Source organism: Thunnus maccoyii, chromosome 19, assembly GCF_910596095.1.
Source record: "Thunnus maccoyii chromosome 19, fThuMac1.1, whole genome shotgun sequence".
In the NCBI taxonomy this organism is placed as follows: Eukaryota; Metazoa; Chordata; class Actinopteri; order Scombriformes; family Scombridae; genus Thunnus; species Thunnus maccoyii.
This window is the reverse complement of record NC_056551.1, coordinates 7,487,312-7,507,554: the sequence shown is the minus strand read 5'-3', so window position 1 is coordinate 7,507,554 and position 20,243 is coordinate 7,487,312. Positions and strand designations below refer to the sequence as shown.

The following is a 20,243-nucleotide window of genomic DNA, read 5'->3' as shown; positions in this document are numbered from 1 at the left end:
CTTGCTCCCCGCTGTGTGATGGATGGACGGACAGTAGTATGTCTAATTATCATTACCCTCCTGGAGAGGAAAGCCTGTTGTAATGGGGGAAGTCTTATTACCGTAATGCCTTTATCAGCAAATAACTGTCCTCCTGCTGTTATGCTAAGCTAACACGGAGATGACCGCGTGTCTTTCACAGAAGTCCAGATACAAGCTTTGAAATGTTATTTCTCCATTAAAACTGCCGGCTGCTTGTAATTCTGCTGATCCAGACATTAAACTCTACTCCCATGTTGCATTTTATTTGTAGTCACTTTGGATAAGACAGTAAAATGTTAATCTTCATGTCAGAGTACATGTATGTTGACTGAAAAAGGTTCTCAGTGATTCATAGCTGCATTGTAACTCAGCAGCATTAGCACAGCATTAGGTGAGTTGGAAAAAAAATACCAACAACCTGAAGCCAAACGCATAAAAGCTTAACTGCCACGTGTATGCATCATCTCAGTGTTGTGCGCCATCATCGCCATTATGATCTCAAGGAATTCCTGTGTCATCTTATTAGCTTACTATTTATCAGAAGCTAACATAGTTCAAAGACATCGCTGCCGGTGATAGTGATAACAGGATGGGTTGTAAGCAGTCTGAACGATGAGCAGAAATATTGCCTTTTCTTTGCCAGTATTGGGGTGAAAAAAAAAGAGTCTAGTGCAAAGCATGCTTGGAGGTATGCATATTCTCATGGCACATTCTTTATAAATAGCTTTCTTTGTACATCGCGGTCCATGCAGTCTTTTTTATGTTGACACGCAGGCTACATGTGGCCTGTGGCAGGTCTGTGTTGCTTTATACCAAAAAAGATATCAAAGGGAGAAGAGACAAAAGATCTTCCTCTGGATGCAGCATTCACCTGCTGCTGTTTTGGAGACAGTTTGTATTCTGCGGTTATATTTTATTCTTGCTCCCTTTTGTCAGACAGGTGTTGAAGCTGAGTACTTGTATTTTAATTCAGGAAAACATACAGGATCTCACTTAGGCCGCAGGCAAGATGCTCATCTCTGTCGCAGCCTCTCTTGAAGTTGTGCATGTACATAAAATGTACTCGATTTACTTTAAACTGCTCCCGTGTAGTTTTTAAACATGACCTGATCGTATGTCGACACAAATGAGCTTCAGCTCTGAATCGCAGAGGTGATCGTCTTGCAGTGTTCTACCTCAGGCTCTGCTCCATTAACAATCACAGTGAGAGCTATAAAACAAGCTTTGTGTTCAGCATGCCAGCTCAGCTCAACCGAGTATACATGTGCCTGCTATATCGACCATTCTATTGAGTCATTAAAGAGTGGAGTCACCTCGAGGGCTGCGTCTGCGTTGTATGTGTGTGTGTGTGTGTGTGTGTGTGTGTAAGAGGGATAAAAGTTTGTGTAAGTGCAGTGTGTCGCTATATAAAGATAGTATCTGGGGTTTATTTGCCTGTATATATTTTCTCTTAGTCAGCGCGATAACTTCTTCGATAAGCCTAAATGGACTGTTTGTCTCTTATGTTATCACAGTCACATCAGAATGGACACACATACTGTACACGGTATGTGCATGCGCAAGTGCACATTTGCAACAAAGCCAGACAAAACACAGACACACACATGGAGACATACACACATTCAAAGAAGAGATTCCAGATAGTGTTACATATTTGGGCAGCCAGCCCAGGGAATTAATCAGCTGTACAAGTCAGATTTTATTTGATGAAACCAAGATACTGTAACACATGAAGCCAAAATTCAAACACGGTCATTCTCATTTGAAGAAGAGGAATGTTTACAATATGTTTACCATTTGAAATTTTAATGTAGCAAAAAGGACTTTTTTTTTTTTGTAAAAATTACATTCAAGAAATTTTTAGTAGCAAATGTTCATAATAAACATACCTGCAATTTTGTTTTGCCTACAATATGGGCTCCTGGCAACATGATTAATGTGTACTTCTAGGAATGAAGAGGCCAGAATGAAGTACTGTTGGATTGTCCTTCATGAAATTTAGTACAGATATCTATGGTAACCACAGGATGAATCTGTATGAATCTGGTGATCCCCTGACTTTTCATCTAGTGCCATCATCAGGTCAAAATTTCAACTTGTTCAACACTTTTCTTTACAATGAGCATGACAGCTTCACAGTACTGCTTGGGTGTCTGTAGACTCTTAGTTATGTTTACATATGGGTAATCCAAAGCACCTTCTTAAGGTTAGGGAAAGACAGATGACCTGGTTACATATTGAAAAAGTCAAAACTGAAGCATGAGATAGAACATGTTGGCTTCCTCAGTTTGCAACCAAAAAAACTATCTTCCCCTAACTTTAAAGGAGTGTTTTAGCGGTCTTAACCTAACAACAGTTCGGGGCACAGGGCACAAACCCTGCTCGCTGGTGTCAAAGCCCCGTGCTTCATACATCCCACCATTCATCTACAACTCTGCTCCAGCGCCTTAAAAAAAGAATAAACTCAGAGAAACGAGGTGACTGCACAGATTCCAGTAGTGATGCAACCTGCCTCATCCAGTTCCGTATAAATCACTGCACACAACAGATGTAAGAAAAACCACACACATAGAGTACTAGTGGCCCACAGTAACACGCATTCATGCAGAAATGTGGAAATCCCACTGATTTAGTCAGTAAGTGCAGCTGTGTTTTCACATGAGGACTGAGCAGATAAGACCGCTTTGGAAAGAGGAGACAACAGACAAAATGAGACATAGTTTTTTATCCCGAAGAGCCCGAGTTGAGAGGGAGATTGTATGTGTGATTAGCTAAGAGGCTTCATCTGGATGACTAACTGCTAGACCTCATATTAGCTGTACCTGTGTGATGATATGTTTGACATCCTGTTGTCCAAAGTGTAATTAAAAAAAGAACACTGTTAGTTATTTAAGTTTTTGTGCAAAGAGTTTAATGCTCGGCAGTGCAACAGGTCGCTGCCAATCATATCGTCCAGCCTTGTCAGAATGGGTGGAGCTCAGTTGTGTGATTGGAGGCGAAGAAACTTTTCAGCAACTCCGGAGCTAATTGCGTAGTTTTGGACAGCTGTCAGCTTGTCACATATCTGCAGGAAAAAGACATAAAAAAAAACTTGCGCAGCTCTTTCCAATCCTCTGCTTTAAAGGGCTCCCTTGGGTGTGGAAGATGTTTCCCATAGTCATAGATTACAAATGATTTGGTCCAAAACTTTTTAAGTATTCTGCTTCATATCAGGCCCATGCTATGACTCTGACCTGGGGAGAAAATGTATTTATTTCATCATGCGTGTCGTGTACTCTGTCAGATTTGTTTTTCTCTCCTGTGCCCCATGTCAGGATATTAAAAAAAAAAGGGGAAAAAAAAAACAGTTGACTTGTCCGACATCCAGATATTAGGCCCGCAGTGTTTGAGCTGTTGTGTGTCTGCGCTGATCAAATATTCCATTACTCTGCCAGCTCCCCTGCATGTAATAGAGTGGACCAGATCCATTTCCAAATAGCATTAGACTCTCAACACTCCCACTCTCTCGCAACAGTATCCAAATAATTACCTCTCCCTACATCTGCTCGCAGCAGCCAGCTACAGTCTTGGCCGGTCCTGTGACACCTAATGTGTACACAGAGCTGATAGAAATGATTGTTGTCACACTCCGCCAGCATCCATCTGTCAGAGCTTGAATAACAGCGCTGCTTTGCATCATTTCTTTCTTTTTTTTCCCCATTTTTTTTATGATCATGCATTGCTTCGTTTTGTGGAACGATAAGAGTGATTTCGTGAGAGGCTGCTGTTTCTTGGAAACAATCCTGAGGCGTGTTTATTGTGTACTTGTGCGTGCATGTGATGTTTTATTGATCCTCGTAGGGAAATCTTCAGGCAGCCCTGCTCAAGGGGTCAGAGGTCAGAGTCCATCTTAAACAAAGGATTGTTTTCGGTGCGTTTTATTTTTCAAAACAAATAGATATTAAGTTTTAAAGAATAGCACACAAGACAAATATTTATTTCATTCATGTCAATCAGGACGCTGTATTGACACAGCAGAGTCTCAACACAGAGTTCTCCTGTTTTAAAAAAAAAAAAAAATAATGCTGGGCCATCCAATAAAAAAAAAAGTTGAAGCTGACTCAACTTTTACAGCAATATAATGCATTTGCCAACACTCAGTTCAAACTGCACTTCCTTGATCTTAATTTATTTTCTCGCAGGTACCTGAGTCACATGCTCACTTTTATCACCACGCTATTTTGAGTCTAAGGTAAACCACAGTGGTTTTCCTCCCCTGCAGCTCTGATCCATTTTTTTCTTCTTTCATTCGCACTGAGAGTTTTTGTGGTATTGCTAGGCAACATGTCACCGATGTCAATCACTCGTGTGTCGGCAAGCCGCACCAGACTTTCAACCGCAGCGTCATTTAGTCAGCCAAAAACACAGTAGTCATACACAAACAAGAAAAAACAACATACCCGAAACCTTAAATACTTCACAATCGTTCCTCCGTGAAGATGTTTTAGTTCATATCAGGTTGATTTCTGCTTCTGAGATCATATCGCCCATAGCTGTAGATTTATGAGTGTACATGACAATATATTTTGGCTGTGCAGTTTACAAACATGACTTCATTAACTGCCTGTTGGCCTCCTGCCTCCTTCAGCTGGTTTTCTCCTCTTTAACGAGCTTGACTTGTGTCCTGTTGTGGGAGACAGTGATGTCAAGTCACAGGCTTGTTCGATTAGCTCAAGGAGGGGAGTTCACTCGGCTCCGTTGGTCTTCCTAGAGACAAACAGACATATTTCCCCTTTCCTCCACCTCTGCCCTCGGGTGCTTTTTCGTCCATCCATCTCCTACTCCTCCTTCTCCTGTTCCTCCACCCTTCCCTCCGACTCAGACACACCGTCTCTCGGCTGTGTCTGACAGTTAAAAAGCTGACACACTTTAGCGGCTTTCGAAAAAAAACGAACACATGAGGAAATTCCCATATGGGTGTTAGCTTTGATACCGCGATATGGAAACCTTTAGAGAAGCCAGTGAGCTTGTAATTCAAGACAGCAAACACGTTGGAAAAACGCCTCAAGGACGCTCGTCATGATGGCTGATCTGGTGATTAATGATTGTCCTTGAGGACGGCTTGTTTGCGATATGATTTAGCAAACTTGCTGTGCATTAGCTAAACTCATGGGCTGTCGTGTTAATTAATTTACAGATAGACTGATTGCAGTTGAGTTGATTGCCGCACCTTGCACCTAGCTTGTAGACACAGCTTTATCAGCGCCGTGTGGGGTTGTAAGGTCTTTATGGCAACGCCGTTAACTGCTGGCAATTTCTCTTGTTCTGCAGGGAACGCTCTACATCATAGTATAGAGACGAATCTATCCTCAGGCCTGTTTCTCCATCTCTGCCTCCTTTTTATTTCATTTCAGAAAATATCTTTGATTTATGCCCGGACCTCTCACCTCGTAAATCCCCCGGACAGGCTTAGATGATTAGTGCCTACAAGGCAAGTGTGGAAACACAGATCGATAAAAGTTTAGGCGGTATAATACTTCCCACTGAGTTCCTCGCTTCAAACAGAATCATCCTTTTGATGCTGTGAACCTGAGCTGCATATGCTAACATCTAATAGCAGTAACCTCCTCAGAATAATCATCTTTATAAATGATATAGCTCTTATCTACTTTAAAATAACTGCTATTCCTGTTTTTCTTAGGTCACCACATTCTCCGCTGCCACTTCCATCCGAAGCGCTCCACTCTGTTATTCAGCAGCTTAGTAGATGCCCCTCCCTCCAACCCACTCTCCTTTTTTTTTTTTGCCATCTGCTTTGAAATTAATGGGCATGTTGGAAAGTAGGCTAAATCCAGAGTGACAGCTTTTTCTCCCTCCTATTTTTAAAGAGGTGCTGCAGGCAGTGTCCAACTGCGTGGGAGATGGAGAAGAGAGAACTGGTTTATCAAGCAGCTTCTGCCTGTTAGATTTTTCTCACCTCTGCCCTTGGGGATGCTCCTGAAACCATAGCTCACGGCAGCACTTAGCTGTTGATGATTGGCTGCGTCGCCTTTTCACCGATCCTTCAAGTTGTCGACCTTATTGCTTTCATGGCTCGGTTATCATATGAGAATAAACCGCTCGTTTCCTCCGGCCTACAGTCAGTCCCTCTAGGATGCTGTAGAGTTTTGTTTGTGATTATTTAAGGATCAAAATGAAAGAATTTGCAGGGAAAAAAATCTAGGAAATTGTGCTTAAATGTGCAACCAGTTGCTATTTTTTTTTTTAAAGAACTACCTGATGATCACAATATATCGTCAGTGAGAGTAAAAATGAAGGAACTGGAATGAGAATGCTGTTTGTGGGCTTTTGTGATCGAAGCAGCTAGGTTGTGTGGCCAGGAAGCTGAATGTGCCTCTATTTTCTCCCTGAATTCAGTCTGTAAGGTAACCTTTGCTTCTTACTGTGATGGTGAAATGACAATAGGCTCCATAAAACGAAGATTAGATTAGATTTGGAAAGGTTTCAGTTTTGGTAAGTTGGTGAAAGCTTGGTTTGAGCAATACCTTTGATGCCCGCCTGAGAAGACAAACTCGGGGCTAACGATTTTTATTCAACTTTGGCTTGTAAAATTGTTCAGGAATCAGTTTGTTTACTGCAGAAAACTCTTGTGATTGCTTACATTGGTAACATTGCTGTTTGATCATATCTGTGTACTAGGGGACTAAAAAAATGCAAGATCTCACAAATATTTGTGAATTAGTGAACAGACTGTATCCTGTCCAATCCCAGAATTTCCTCTGCTTCTCTTTTCACTCATGATTAATCCATGTAGTTTCATCGGAAGCAGCGTTTTACATGCAGAGACTGTGTTAACATTACGTTCTCATTTGTTATTAAGCATATGTGATCATAAATATTTTCCTCTGTAGCCCCTCAGTGTGCAATGAACACAATGACTTGGCTGAAAAAGAAAGATTGCTGATATGCTCTTAGAGCCAAAATGAATGTTTTATAGCATTTAATACAAAATGAAGCACTCCCTCAAGATATCTGTTGAATATCTAAACACACTACACATGTTCTCAGTCTTATCTTTGATGTACAAAAAGGAGAATAACCCCGTTCCTTTCTGGCTTTCTCTACACTGCTGCCATGTTGTTGATTTCAGACATGGTACGTGGGCTAAAACCTCCAATTATAGAACAGGCAGAGTGTTACATCTGAAAGGCATAAGCAGCAACATATGGGCGCGCATACACACTCTCTCTCTCCCTCTCTCTCTCTCTCTCTCTCTCCCACACACACACACACACACACACAGCATATTCACATACTCTTTCCATGCTTGAAGCTCGGGGCTCTGATCTCTCCAAAGGTTTCCTCCTGTGGCCCGTGTGCCAGACTGTCTGGAGAGCTGTGGAGGGGCTGGCGTCGCCTCGCCTGCAGGATGAAAAAGCCAGTAACATTTGCTTTCTGTGGCACAGCAACCAGCCTCTCCTCCTCTCCTCCGTTCCTCCCCTCCCGCCTCCATCTCCCACCTCCTCCCCTCCTTCTCTACTCGAGGAGGATTACCGGCAGAAAACTGGACGTTTGATCCCGCCTTGCTCTCCACCACCGCTGTATCCGTCAGACAGGGCTCTTTGTATCTCTTTCTCTCTCAGACTTCACGATGTTTCTCACTCACTGTCTTATAAAAAAAAAAAAAAAAGATAAGAGCTAAGGCTTTTTGCTGTCTGGTATTTGATTTCTCAGATTTAGCTGTAGTCTACCTGGGAGCAAGCAGGACAGCTGGGTCACAGATATGTTGAGAAGTTAATTCAATTTTGCCAGGAATGGGGCTGAGAAGATCATAGAGACAGGTGTGGGTCGTTTATGACCATTTCCTCAGATCATGTAGAAGGAGCGATGTAAATGGATAATGAACTGTCGTGAAGGTGAGAGGTTTTCACAACCAATACTCCCTCTACATCTGTCTATAATGCTCATAAATACACAAAAAAACACACTTAACCCTCCCATGCCTCCTCCTCAGGTGTCTCTTTTTCTTTCCACTGTGACACTGCCTTTATCTCAACAGTGATTAATTGTGAGGGACAGTGCCAACAAGCCTTCCAATGTAATTTGCAAAGGAAGTATAAACAGGAAGTATGCTCCCCATACATAATGTTGTTGACTGAGGGTGACAAAAAAAAAGTTGTGACAACGTGATGCGATGTGACAGAGGACACTATTCACTGACCTTAAGCTGTCGTGCTAAAGTGTAAACATAGGTACTTCATTTAGGTCAGACTGTTGATGTATTGGAGTTGAGGGAAGCTGCCCAGAACAGAAATACAGGTCCTATTTATGAAGTCGCAAGCAGCTCTGGAAAGACCAGCTAACTGTGACTCATTTGTACTGACACAGGTCACATCACTTTAAAAGGCACTGAAGTGTTCATTGAAAATATCCAACTCACAGATGCTAAATATCCATCATAGATGTGTATTTTTGCAATGTGATAAAAAAGGATTTTATCAAAGCAACTGTTGGTATTTATAGAATCAAAAATGTACAGATGCAGATTAGAAAACAATACCTTTTTTCTGTTAAATGTCAACATTTTTCTAAACAAGACCCCTTTTATTATTTGACCAAAAAGCCAAAGTTATCAAGCACAGTCTAGACAGTTGTTTAATGCTGTCTAAAAGAAACAAAATAGTCTAGAATTCGCAAAAACTTGATCTAAATGAGGAACAATCTGTTCAAAGACGTAACCACAATTACAAATCTGGTCAGACATTTGATGTCAGCTTTCAGTCATATACTTTAATCCAATCTAAACACTTTTTAGTCTGTACCAAAAAAGTATTGAGCTTCAATACTTGGCCCTAGTCCTGATGTATAAAGAATAACGAATGCCATCGTGTGAAGCAATCCATCATTTCCACCGCTGAGCCCAAACCATCAGCTGTTTATCAGTTTAACTCATGATGTGGTTTCAGTGAGTTTTAGTTTGAATAATTAATGGGACATCAAGCCGAACCATTGTTGCTTTAGTTACCCACAGTTTAATGTAACTACTGCAAACTGATTTAGAATAATGGTTGAGCGTCGACGTGATCTGTGTTTGAGGTGTCGTGTTATGATTGTAAACACCTGCCATCCAATCAGAAATTAGTATTTTCCTGGTCATTGTGTAAACAATATCAATCTACACTGGCTGCAGTAGAACCATGAGATACCTCTTGGCATATGTACAAGCAGCTGTTTCTGATATTTTAAGTGTTCTGTGCAATCACTGTATCATCAGAATGTGCAGCATGTGCAAACATGACTTACCAGAGAGTTTAGGAAGGTGGTAGGAGGCACTTAGAGACTTGTTCAGTGACAAAAAAATGTGATTTATTCTGACCTGTGCAACAAAAAAAGTGTCTCAAAAAAGAAACGAATACAAGCAAATCAAACTTAACTGGCTAAACTCAGGATATATGACATCGCTAGTGATGTCAGAGACATGCTGAAAAGCATGGTAGGTATGATAAGTAACAAGCTAATCTACAACTCAAGAAAGTCAGGACTTCAATGAATAAACATGAACTTGTCTGTCTTGATGAAACCATAAATGCAGGTGTAAATGTAACAACAATGCTGAACACAAACAAAACCCAGGATAATGTGTGAAAGCAACGCTACAAACCAAAGTTATACTGGCTAAACAAACAAATGACAAGTATGGAAAGAAATACAAAGTGTAACTGGGACAAATAGTGTGGTCTCACCCACTTTGTCACATGACTTATTCTCTGTGTGTTTGTTGTTCAGGCAGCTTCTCATGGAACCAAACTGTACAGCACGCTATGGTTTCATATTGCATTCACTCTGGTTGAGCGCCCGGTGGAAAGCTCTCCACTGTCCAGTGCACTGTCGAGTGGAAGCGAACTGTATCTCACGGTATCCACTCGTCCAATCACTTAATCTGTAAATTGGCCGATTGCTGTATTGTGTGTCGCGGCAAAGCCGTGTGATGATTGAATGATTGTTTATCCAAGCTGTGAGTATGATGAGGGCCAGTAATTAACAGGCCGTTCTCTGTGTTAATAGCATTAGTCACCTTGGAGATAATCGTAGCCATCAGGAGCACAGAGCTGCATCCCCCCTGTGTACCTGATCGCCTCCTTAAACAAAGGACCGACAAACATCCTGCCCTAACAATGCTCTCTGGTTCCTTTGTTTTGGTTTCTCTTCTGTTATGATATCAAAGGACATTTCAAAAAATTTATTTATTTCTTATTTCTGGAAATACACAGCACAATATCAAGTTACAATGGTGGAAGATGTAATCAGATTCTTTACTTAAGTAGTTGTAGCAATTAAGGCTGCAACCAACGATTATTTTTTCATTTAAAATGAAACCGTGGATTACTATCTCCATTTTCTGTTTGCTGCATAAAATATCAGAAAATAGCAAAACTTTTACATCAAAATGTCCTAAACCCAAGGTGACATCTTCAGATTGATTGTTTTGTCCAACCAAGAGTCCAAAACCCAAAGATACTCAATTACTTAGACTAAAAAAAAGTAGCAAATTGTCACATTTCAGAAGCTGTGCTGAGGATTTGGGTCATTTTGCTTAAAAAAATGGCTTAAACGATTAACCCATTATCAAAATAGTTGCTGATTCATTTTCTGTCTATCAGGAAATTGAATAATCAATCAACAAGTCCGAAGTAAAAGTATGGAAGTGTTATGTACTTAAAATAGCAATAGATGAGGTGCTTAATATGAAGGATGCCCCATTCAAAATGTTAAATTGATTGATTAACCAGTGTTGATCATGTAGCTGCTGTACACTGTTGGATGTAGTTTAATCAGCATGTCATATGTGCAATATACAATACATGAAAGGTCACCAGAATGTCTCACACACAGTTTGGATGTGTAGCCAGAAATTCATTACTTGAGTGTATTGTTAATTTGAGAAAATACTTTGGTTACACAAAGTTTAAGTCTATTATATTCATCAGGTTCTTTTCAGAAATAAGTTCTTGAGATGACTATAAAATTGGAAGAATTGACAAAAGAAATCTAATTCATCAATAGCGACTATCAGACTAATCAGAAGACTGTCATCTACACACATTCAGAAAGAGGACAGAGCTACAGAGGCTTTCTGTATATTCAGGGCTCACATGAAACTACAGGATTTATCTCTTCTCAGGATTTTTCATTTCAGCTTTTTCATGTATAAGCACAATTTGGTTTGGAGCCAGAGACATATCAGTCCTTTTGATTAAGCTGCATAATATGAATTCGTAAGTGTTAAGTGACTGCTAATGTTATTGTAACTCTGCTGTGTCAAAACACGTAAATCTGTTCAGGTTTCAATTCCTCGTTAGTTCTTCTGCCGTGTGTGTATGAGCCTCAAGCTAACACAGCTCTGCCAACGATTATATGAAACCCTGAGACTTAATGAGCTGTGAACACGGCTTTGCTCAGTACAGTTAAGATCCTTATGTATGTAACATTTTTTCCTCACGTTTGAGGAAAAAAGTGAAAGGTAACGCATCTTAACGGGGGATCTAAATCACCACAATAAGCTTTAAGCTGTGAGGAAAACTCACCAGAAGAAAAGATAGATGCAGTCTTCCTCTCCTTGGTCTGATGTCATAAATTACCTGACCATTGATCCATGGGTGTCTGGGATTCTCGGCGGACCTCCTTCTCACATTCATCAAGCCATGAGTCTGCAGCTAAGCCTGAGTGGAAGTGCCTCAAACACACACTCCTCTCCTGAGTCTCCGCAGCATGGCCTGTTGCTTAGATACAACACAGACACGTATTTACATGAAGAGTGGATTGAACCTGGAGGACTGCATTATGCACCGAGATGTTTTTTTAGCATCTTGGCTTGTTAGATTTTTGGATTTTATAATGCTTGACCTCTTTTCAGACCTGGAGTAAAATGGTTTAAACAATAGCTGCATCAAGAAAAACAAACAGACAAGAAAACAACACAGTATCCTCTGTCTATATAGACTATTCGAGGCTCGTGCAACAATCTAGGAAGGAAACGCAGGACAGCCACCAGGGCATCCAGGCGAATGATGATGATATTTATTATAGAGTCTCGTGCTAACTCTCGGTGCAAATGGAGACAGAGCCGGTCATGCAAAGGTGAAGCCTGTATCGTACAAAACAAAAACAGCAGAAACAAAAGTAGAAATCCTGTGTGATGTTTTTACCACTTCAGAGGAAAGAAGCTTTATGAATTATTACTGATCCACTGAGAAAAGAGAGAGAAAGAAAAAAACAAAATAAAACATGTTTAAGGTCAGAGGAAATAGAAGAATCAGGTCAGGTAGAATGAAGATGATAATAGTGAATGCTTTTTGTTTGCTTTTGTCTTTTAACCTGCTCTTCTTCCTCTCTGCATCAAAAAGCTCAGTCTGAAGCTGACATGGACACACACACACACTTCCACTTTTATCACACACAGTCAGTGGTTAGGTGGTACCTGGAGAAAAATATCTTCTTAAAGCGGCCCACCAAGCAAAAGATAAACACCCTGTGTTATAAACAGTGATGTGTACGACTACTCTTGCGTGTTTAGTTCACCCAAAAACAGGCCTGTAGTATTTGCACGTTGTCACTTAATTTCTGCTGCTTGACTTCATTGACTGCATTTTGAATGAACTATTCCTTATTCATCAGCGTTAACATTATTTATCAAGGGGCAGTTTGCAAATATTACTGGTCCTACACAGGCCTAATGCGTGAATATAAGCTACACGATGTGGCTGTATATATCTGTAGCTGTCTGCCTGGATTGTCTGTAGCCTATTTCAGAGCCAGACACCCAACACCCCAACCCCCCCCCTCCTGCTGCCAAAGTGCATACATTTGCCTTTGGCATACGTTGTCATGGCCAAATGGTAATGTCGAGCCATGACATATGTTATTAACATAATTTAAAGGTCCTGCTATTCAAAAGTGCTCACCACGGTCGACGTTTTCATTCGAAGTTGCAGCGGAAGAGGCAGCATCTCTGTCGCTGTCAGCATCCTCTCTGACCGGGGCGGGGGACGGAGTGGGTGCAGGAGCTGGGCTATCGTTAGCTGAGCTACTCATGATTTGACTATGTTGATGATATCATAGTCAGGATGGATCTAGTTTTTGGGTGATAAAGTAGGTCTAAATGTTTCAAAGACAAAAGAAATTTCTGTTTTGGTATCAGTATCAAAACTTTATTGTAGTACCCTACCCTTTCATTCTGAAATGTTTCGAATTCTAGAAAAATCTGACTTACTAATTGCTTTGTAATATAAATCTATATCCATTAGTTGTATTAAAACAAAATCTAATGATGTGAAATATATAACAGATGATAAATATACTGCTCAGCACTACCGGCTGGCATTTTAAAGCATCCCACAAGCTAAAAAACTGCCCCTTCTCCCCTTTCTCTCAATTTTATCCATGCGAGCAGATTCTTTGTTCCTGGCTGTGGTTGCTTCCGCTCCAGTAGTGAGAGGAAAGAGTAATACCTTGAAGACATATCGCTTCTCTTTCTTTTCACCATTCTGTTTCACTCCCCCTCCCCCCCCCCCCTCCCCTACGCAAAAGCTTTTTCTTTCCAAGGAAAGGGTCTCCTTTTTAGTTTCAGCTTCAGGATCACTGCTTCTCTTTTCTCACGAATGACCTAATATTTGTCCGTGTGTGTGTGTGTGTGTCCGTGTGTGTGTGTGTAGCCGTGTGGCGAGCATGTTACTGATGTCATGTAAACACTTTCTTCCCTCATGCTGTGTGCTTCTTATCTCAGGCTACATGCAATTAGAGTGTGTGCATGTGTTTTTATGAGTGACCGGTGTAAAGGTGAAGGGAGACTTGATTTAATTATGTAGTCATGCTCTACAATCCCGGTGACTTTTCTCCCTTCAGAGTCTATGCTCTGAGAAGAATTATCTTCTTTTGTAATGGAGATTAACCTCACTAAAAACTGTACTTAGCCTTTTTAACTTCCATATTTTAACATGAGCCACCCCGCTAACGAAGCAGTTCTGCCTCGTCTGCTGAGGGTTGTACCAGATTTGAAAGTGTGGTCAATCCATGCCTGCTTACAGGCTTTTGGGGGTAATAGGATAAGATTAACACATTTGCATACTATTGCAATGAATTATTCATGCAGTGTCCCCTCCTCTAATTTGCAGGAGCAGGGCCTTTCTCCTCACTGACTCTAACATCTGGGTGACGTGGATATAGGTGGGAGGAGGCCCCCAGCGCTTATTAATCCCCTCTGGGTGTCACCTGGCACATGCCACCTAAACACTTAATAACCTGGTAAAGAGGCCAAAACACATTATTGGACATTGTTTGCAAACATATCTTTTTCCACCCTCATCCTGTGTGCAGCGCTGGAGACTCAAACGTTCATCAAAGTAGGTATTGATATCAAATTAGAGAAATCAAAGATCACAGACGAGGAAATCTGCGCTCTTGAAAAAACAGCTGGATTGATCCATGTTTCATGTTTTAAAAAGAATAGATCATAGACTGACAGGGATGGATGGAACGCTCATTCCTATTGGTTACACCTGTTGGTGACTTGTAGGACACAAAATCAAAGCTCAAGATTAGAAGTGGACTCAATATCTACATCAGGCTGCTTTGAAGGTCTGGCAGTCCATATTTTCAAGGTGTCTGCTGTACACGTTGCTGCGCTTTGCATCTTTACAACAGTGTGAGCTTTTTCTTCTTTTTTTTTTTTAAACAAACGTAAGCTTGAGTAAGACTTTGTCAGACCCGTTTAATGGACATTTTCTACACTGTAGACCGAAGCGTTTGGATGAGGTTTATTTTGAAAGGCTTATCGCTGGCAGGCATAAATCTCTCCATACCAGAAAGCAATCAACACCTCCAGCTGTGAGATCATTAACCAAGCCCCAGAGTTTATGAGATCCATCATCACCTATACCTGGCATATATGCGTGCGCCTCAGCGTAGGCATGCGTGTGTATCGACTGGCGGAAACAGCTCAGCCAGCCTTTTTTTTTTTGTGGTCATGTAGGCTCCTGTGGAGAGGAGGCTGTCTTGTTGCTGCTCTCTCACCTGCTGAGAGCTCCTTTCCTGTTGTTCTGAAGGTGCGGAATGATTCACCACCCTAGACACAACAAGAGGTTATTTTCATGTGTGTGTGTGCGTGCATGTGTGTGTGTACGGCAACGAATATGTGGCTGCCTCACAGCTCCCAGACAGGCATCAGTCTCTTTCATTGACTCCAATCTTCAGTCTGGCTGTCTGAGTATCTGATCTCCTCTCTGACTCACATCTTGTGCGCTGGCTTAAATTCTCATCTCCTCACTTAAATGATTTCTAAATGTAACATAGCTGCAAGCAGCGATGATCAGGGTCCAAGCAAATTGTGAAAAATTGAGACCAGATGCAGAAGACTTGGGAGATTAAAATGATGAAATAGTTGTTTTAGCGATAATTGTAAAAATGTAAATTTGATTGTTGCAGCGTCACCTTGAGGTCAGTGAGTGTCATTATATGTGTCTGAGGATGGAATTTGGAACCCGCCTGCTAATTTTTGGTGTTTCTAGGTGTTACTGCTTGTGCTGCACAAACACTTTTAGCAGAGAAAGAAGAAGAAGAAGCAGCAGCGGTGGTTAGGGGAGGCAGAAATGTGGATAAAGAGCAACACCATGGTGAACATTGAAGCATGTTTACTTTCTCAATAATCTTAACCCCCAGCAGACTGTTCTTTACTGATTTTGTCTGCCAGAGCTGAAGACATCTTCTTTGTTTGAGTCTTGCTGTAGACTTGCATCTGATCTGTTGTTTCTCATTACCGGGCAGTAAAAACTGTCTTTAATTGCTCTTTTTTCTTAATTATTCCTCTTCTTCAAAAATCACCTGTAATAGTGATGTAATATTTCTCCTACTACTGGGGAAATAACTTTAAAAAAAGACAAAAAAACAACATGCTCCTTTCTATTTGTGATGTTCTAATTTATTTTCAAAAATTCCCCAAGGCAATGAGAAAATTTTCATTTCCTGAGCCAAATACAAAAATACTCCTATCTGCAACCATATCCAGAGGCCACGCCTTAGTGCTTGTGAACATGTCTTGATTTGCAGAATTGTTTTGTCTGACCGGCTTGCTGCGGTTCTGTGTCTGTCCTGTTATCCAGCTAGTGCTAGCAGGGTCAGACAGACATTAGGACTGGCTTATTGATCCTATTGGCTTTCCCTTTTTCACATAAACTGCCTGATTTACAAGAATAATACTGTAGGCAACTTCATGTGAACCTGTTGTTCTCTCTGTGTCAGTGCTTTATCATATCGGATGTGTTAAAGAACTTCACAGGCTCATAATGTATTTAACATATTCTTATACTTTTGAACTTCAGTGTGGTTTTGCCATCACTGATCTCTGATGTGTAAACACACAACAACACACATCCTTTTCCTCCAAGCTGAGCTCATGAACAGCACGGCACTACAGTAAGGACACAGTGTGCATCATACCTATGAACTGATCGCAGATAATTGATCCAGCAAACATGTTTTGATCAGATCAGTACTCTGGTTCCAGTTTACGGTTTCCAGCCGTACAAACAGCTTCCTCCTCTTGCTATTTCTCCCCCATGGGTTACATTCACTCTTGGCTTTCTCCTTTTCAACCTCCCCTCTTCTCCCAACACCAAAGACCTGCAGTTTTGGCAAAAACAACCCGCCTTTCCGTCTTCCTCGAACATCCACATCCGCACACTCTTCCTGCATCCCGTGGCTTTGATTCGCTGTTGTTCAGGTTTTATGAGGAAGCTTTAATTTGTATCTCCTTATGATATGAGCATGTAGGAGTCTGTGCAGATAAGGGCCACCCTCCCAGAGGAATAATGCATTATTCTCTGTGTGATGTAGCGTAGTGATATGGTAGAGGGGCTTGTCAGGGGTGTGACAGGTCTTTGTTACCTGCCTCCTTCCTTCTCTGCACTCTCTCCTCTTCCCCGCCTTCCTGACAACATGTCTCCCTCTTTTAAGCGTTGTTTGCTCTTGACTGAGAAGTCAAAATCAGAGCTGTCGCTCCAGTGGAGCACACAAGCCACCTTGTAAAAAAATTCTACTGCCATCCTACAGCTGAGACCACCTGCAGGCGATCTCTCTCCATCTTTTTAACTTCCCCATATATCCCTCCCCTTCTCCTCATTCACTCTCTATCTCTCCCTGACCTTCCATTTTCATCTCTCTCCACCCTAAAGGGATTTAATCTGATGAACACCGCATTTGCTTTTGGGACTGAAAGCATTGTGAATCACAAGTTTTTAGGAGCCCGTCAAAGTATTAAGTGAGCCAGAAGTGATGCGTGTGCTCACAAATGTACACACAAGCATTTTTCTGTGTCTACATGCATGTTTTTTTTTTTTTTTTGCTGGTCCTGTGTGGGAAGATGTCTTTATACAAATAATTTGTGTTGTCACCTCTGTTCTGCAGTGTTTTGTTGAGCGACACAGGTGAAAAAAAGGATTGTGGTTTTACAGACTTTAAAGAGTCTCGGGTGACACAAAAAACTAATAATGAAATTGCCAAAAGGGAACAAACACCTGCGAGCTGTCTCCACTTGCAATTTACTTTTATTGCCATGTTTTAGTCTTAAAACCTGAAGTGGGAGTTTTTTTTTTTTGATTAATCGTTCAGTATATAGTTCTCAGAGACCAAGGTGACATATTTAGCTCGCTTATTTTGTTTAAACAACACTAATGAGCCAAAAGGAATTCAAATTACAATGACATTAGAGGGAGAAATTAGAGATAATAGAGGGAGAATTAGAGAAATTAGAAATTAGAGGGAGTGTTGCAGACCACAGTGAGGTAATTCCAAATGGATTGTGTTGAAGGCAGCCTCAGCGTTAGGAGATGACCGCAACCTGTTTATTCCCAGGTGCACACTCACACTCCCCCACTCCACAAGAAATGCTGTATTTTTCTCCACTGAGATCATAGCAATTCTCTCTACCTCTACCCTGCTTCTCTTATCACCAAACATACATTAGAATGTCAGACACATCTTCAGCCTCCTGATCCATATCTGCAGAGCCTCTCTCTCTCTCCTCTCTGGTCTCCAAACCACTCCAGCAAATGTTACCTTTTCATATCTGGGCTGGGAAAATAAGCTCCCCCTCCAAACCCCACTACACCCCCTCTCTCCCCCTCCTGCACGTGAGGATTTGCAGGCACGATAACCTTCGCTGCTGAACTGCAAATGTCACTTTGGCTAGCCAGCCAATCGCATTTCTTTTCACTGGCCAGTGCCGCTCTCTTATGGGGTTCACACCCATGACACTAGGACTGAACAGATGTGCACACATGAATGAGAATGAGTCAGCAGGGCTCTCAGGTGTGGCCAGGAGAGGTCGACTGAAATACCACAAAATATCAGGAAACCATATCAGATGAAACTGTGCTTTTTATCTGAAAAATTAGTCGGGTGTGTAACAGTGAGTTTGTTTTTTTTTAGTGGTTATCCAAAGCGTGAAAGCTAATTAGTACAGCAGGCTGATGCAGATGATCTCTCTCATGGTCAGTCGTAGCAACAGGAAGCACTATCAAGCTTCAGCACAGTTTAAATGGGAACAATTGTGCACTTTTCAATACCCGAGGAGCGCATCTCACTACACCTGAATACCTACCGGTGCTGCCATTGTTACCTTGAACACATGCTAACATTTACCCGACGTGAAGCGCGGCTACCGAGGCTGACGGTTGTTTCACTAGTTTTTATGCAACAGCGATTTACAAGGTTGAATGTTGTCAAAGCTTTCAACAGAAACAGGCAACCCATTTTGCTCCTCATAGGATCTCTCACTCATATCTCTTTTGTGTGTACATTCTGCCTCCGCGGCCATCACTTCGTATCGCTCGCACACAGAGGAATGAAAGGGAATATCTGAGCAGCATCTGGATTTGCATGCTAGGTAATGTGTTCTTCACACACAGAAAGGTGGGATATGGCAGGCGGTTATGCTTATCATTAATATTTCAATAGTCCTGTGCACTTATTTCAGCCCTCAGGGTTTATTTGTGTGATGTGATATTTTAGGGGAAGACCATCAATATCCGTGAGCAGAGAGTAATTATTATTCAGATTATTAGTTTCCCCTGCATAGGCTACCAGTCTTAAGTTCAAATATGCTTTATTTGCATGAATGGGCAGTAACCACTGGTACCGATATGCAATAATCTAATATCTAATATATTTTATCTGTCATGCTTTAGTTTATAGGTACTCAGACCTGCTTTAAACACTGCACATTATACATTAGTTTAAACCTTTGTTGATGGCAAATGCAGAGATTAATAAAGGGAATGCTGTGCACTTTTTTTGATTGTGAGTTGTAAACCGCACTTAACTGTACTGAAAGGAAAACAGAAATATCTTTAATTACTTACTTGGCAGCCTTTTTGTTCTGTATCACCTTATCAGAATCTCTAAATACCCAGAAGAGATACGCTTGTGTTCCTTTTCATAAAAACCTATTGTTATCATTTAAAAGCCTTCACTAAATGCCAGAGCTTCAGTGTTTTTCTTCGAGACATTTCCATGGAACACGGCAGATTTGTGACCTGTGACCTTTTAGTGTGAAGTCAGGATTTTAGTCCAACAGGCAGCCTTTACCCGGGGACGGGTCTTTGCCGGCGGGCTTGTCCGCGGACACCTCGTCTGCGCTCTGATGTCAGGAGACAGGCCCCACCGTGGCTTTCCTTATCTGGATCAGAGAGGCAGCCCATCAGCCTCAGGAGCAGCAGTCAGCCTGCTCACCTTCTGGTGCTGAATAATCGCTCAGACACCATGAGAGGATGAAATAGAGAGCCTGCCAATCATCAACCAGGAAATTAAATACTTACAAAAACACTGTTGTGGTGATAGAGGATATTAAACAAACTGGTGGAACATGTTTTCAAGGGCAAATATATCTGGCTGTTTAATCACACCATTAGAAAACAGCTTAGACCGTCACTGTCGCTGGAATTTTGTATTCAACATATATTTATGCCATTTTTGTTTCCTTTCTGTCTCTCTTTTGTAGTTCTTGTGTTTGAAGAACATCAGGACATTTCTCAAGGTTTGCCACGACAAGTTCGGCCTGCGCAACAGCGAGCTGTTTGACCCTTTTGACCTCTTTGATGTCCGGGACTTCGGCAAGGTGAGTTTTAAAAAAAAAAATAAATAAATTACGCTCTACTTACCATATCATCCTCTAAAATGCTCTGCACTTGAAC

General features: G+C 41.4%; 1 protein-coding gene across 6 annotated transcripts in view; it reads left to right on the top strand.

The window, feature by feature from the left end:
• Window positions 1-20,243, top strand: part of vav2 (vav 2 guanine nucleotide exchange factor) — a 180,354-nt gene that overhangs the window by 30,176 nt on the left and 129,935 nt on the right. For all 6 annotated transcript variants that reach the window (XM_042394967.1, XM_042394964.1, XM_042394966.1 and 3 more), the window contains exon 2: window positions 20,051-20,167. In XM_042394967.1, the coding sequence (XP_042250901.1) occupies window positions 20,051-20,167 (117 nt within the window). The remainder of the gene's footprint in view (window positions 1-20,050; window positions 20,168-20,243) is intronic.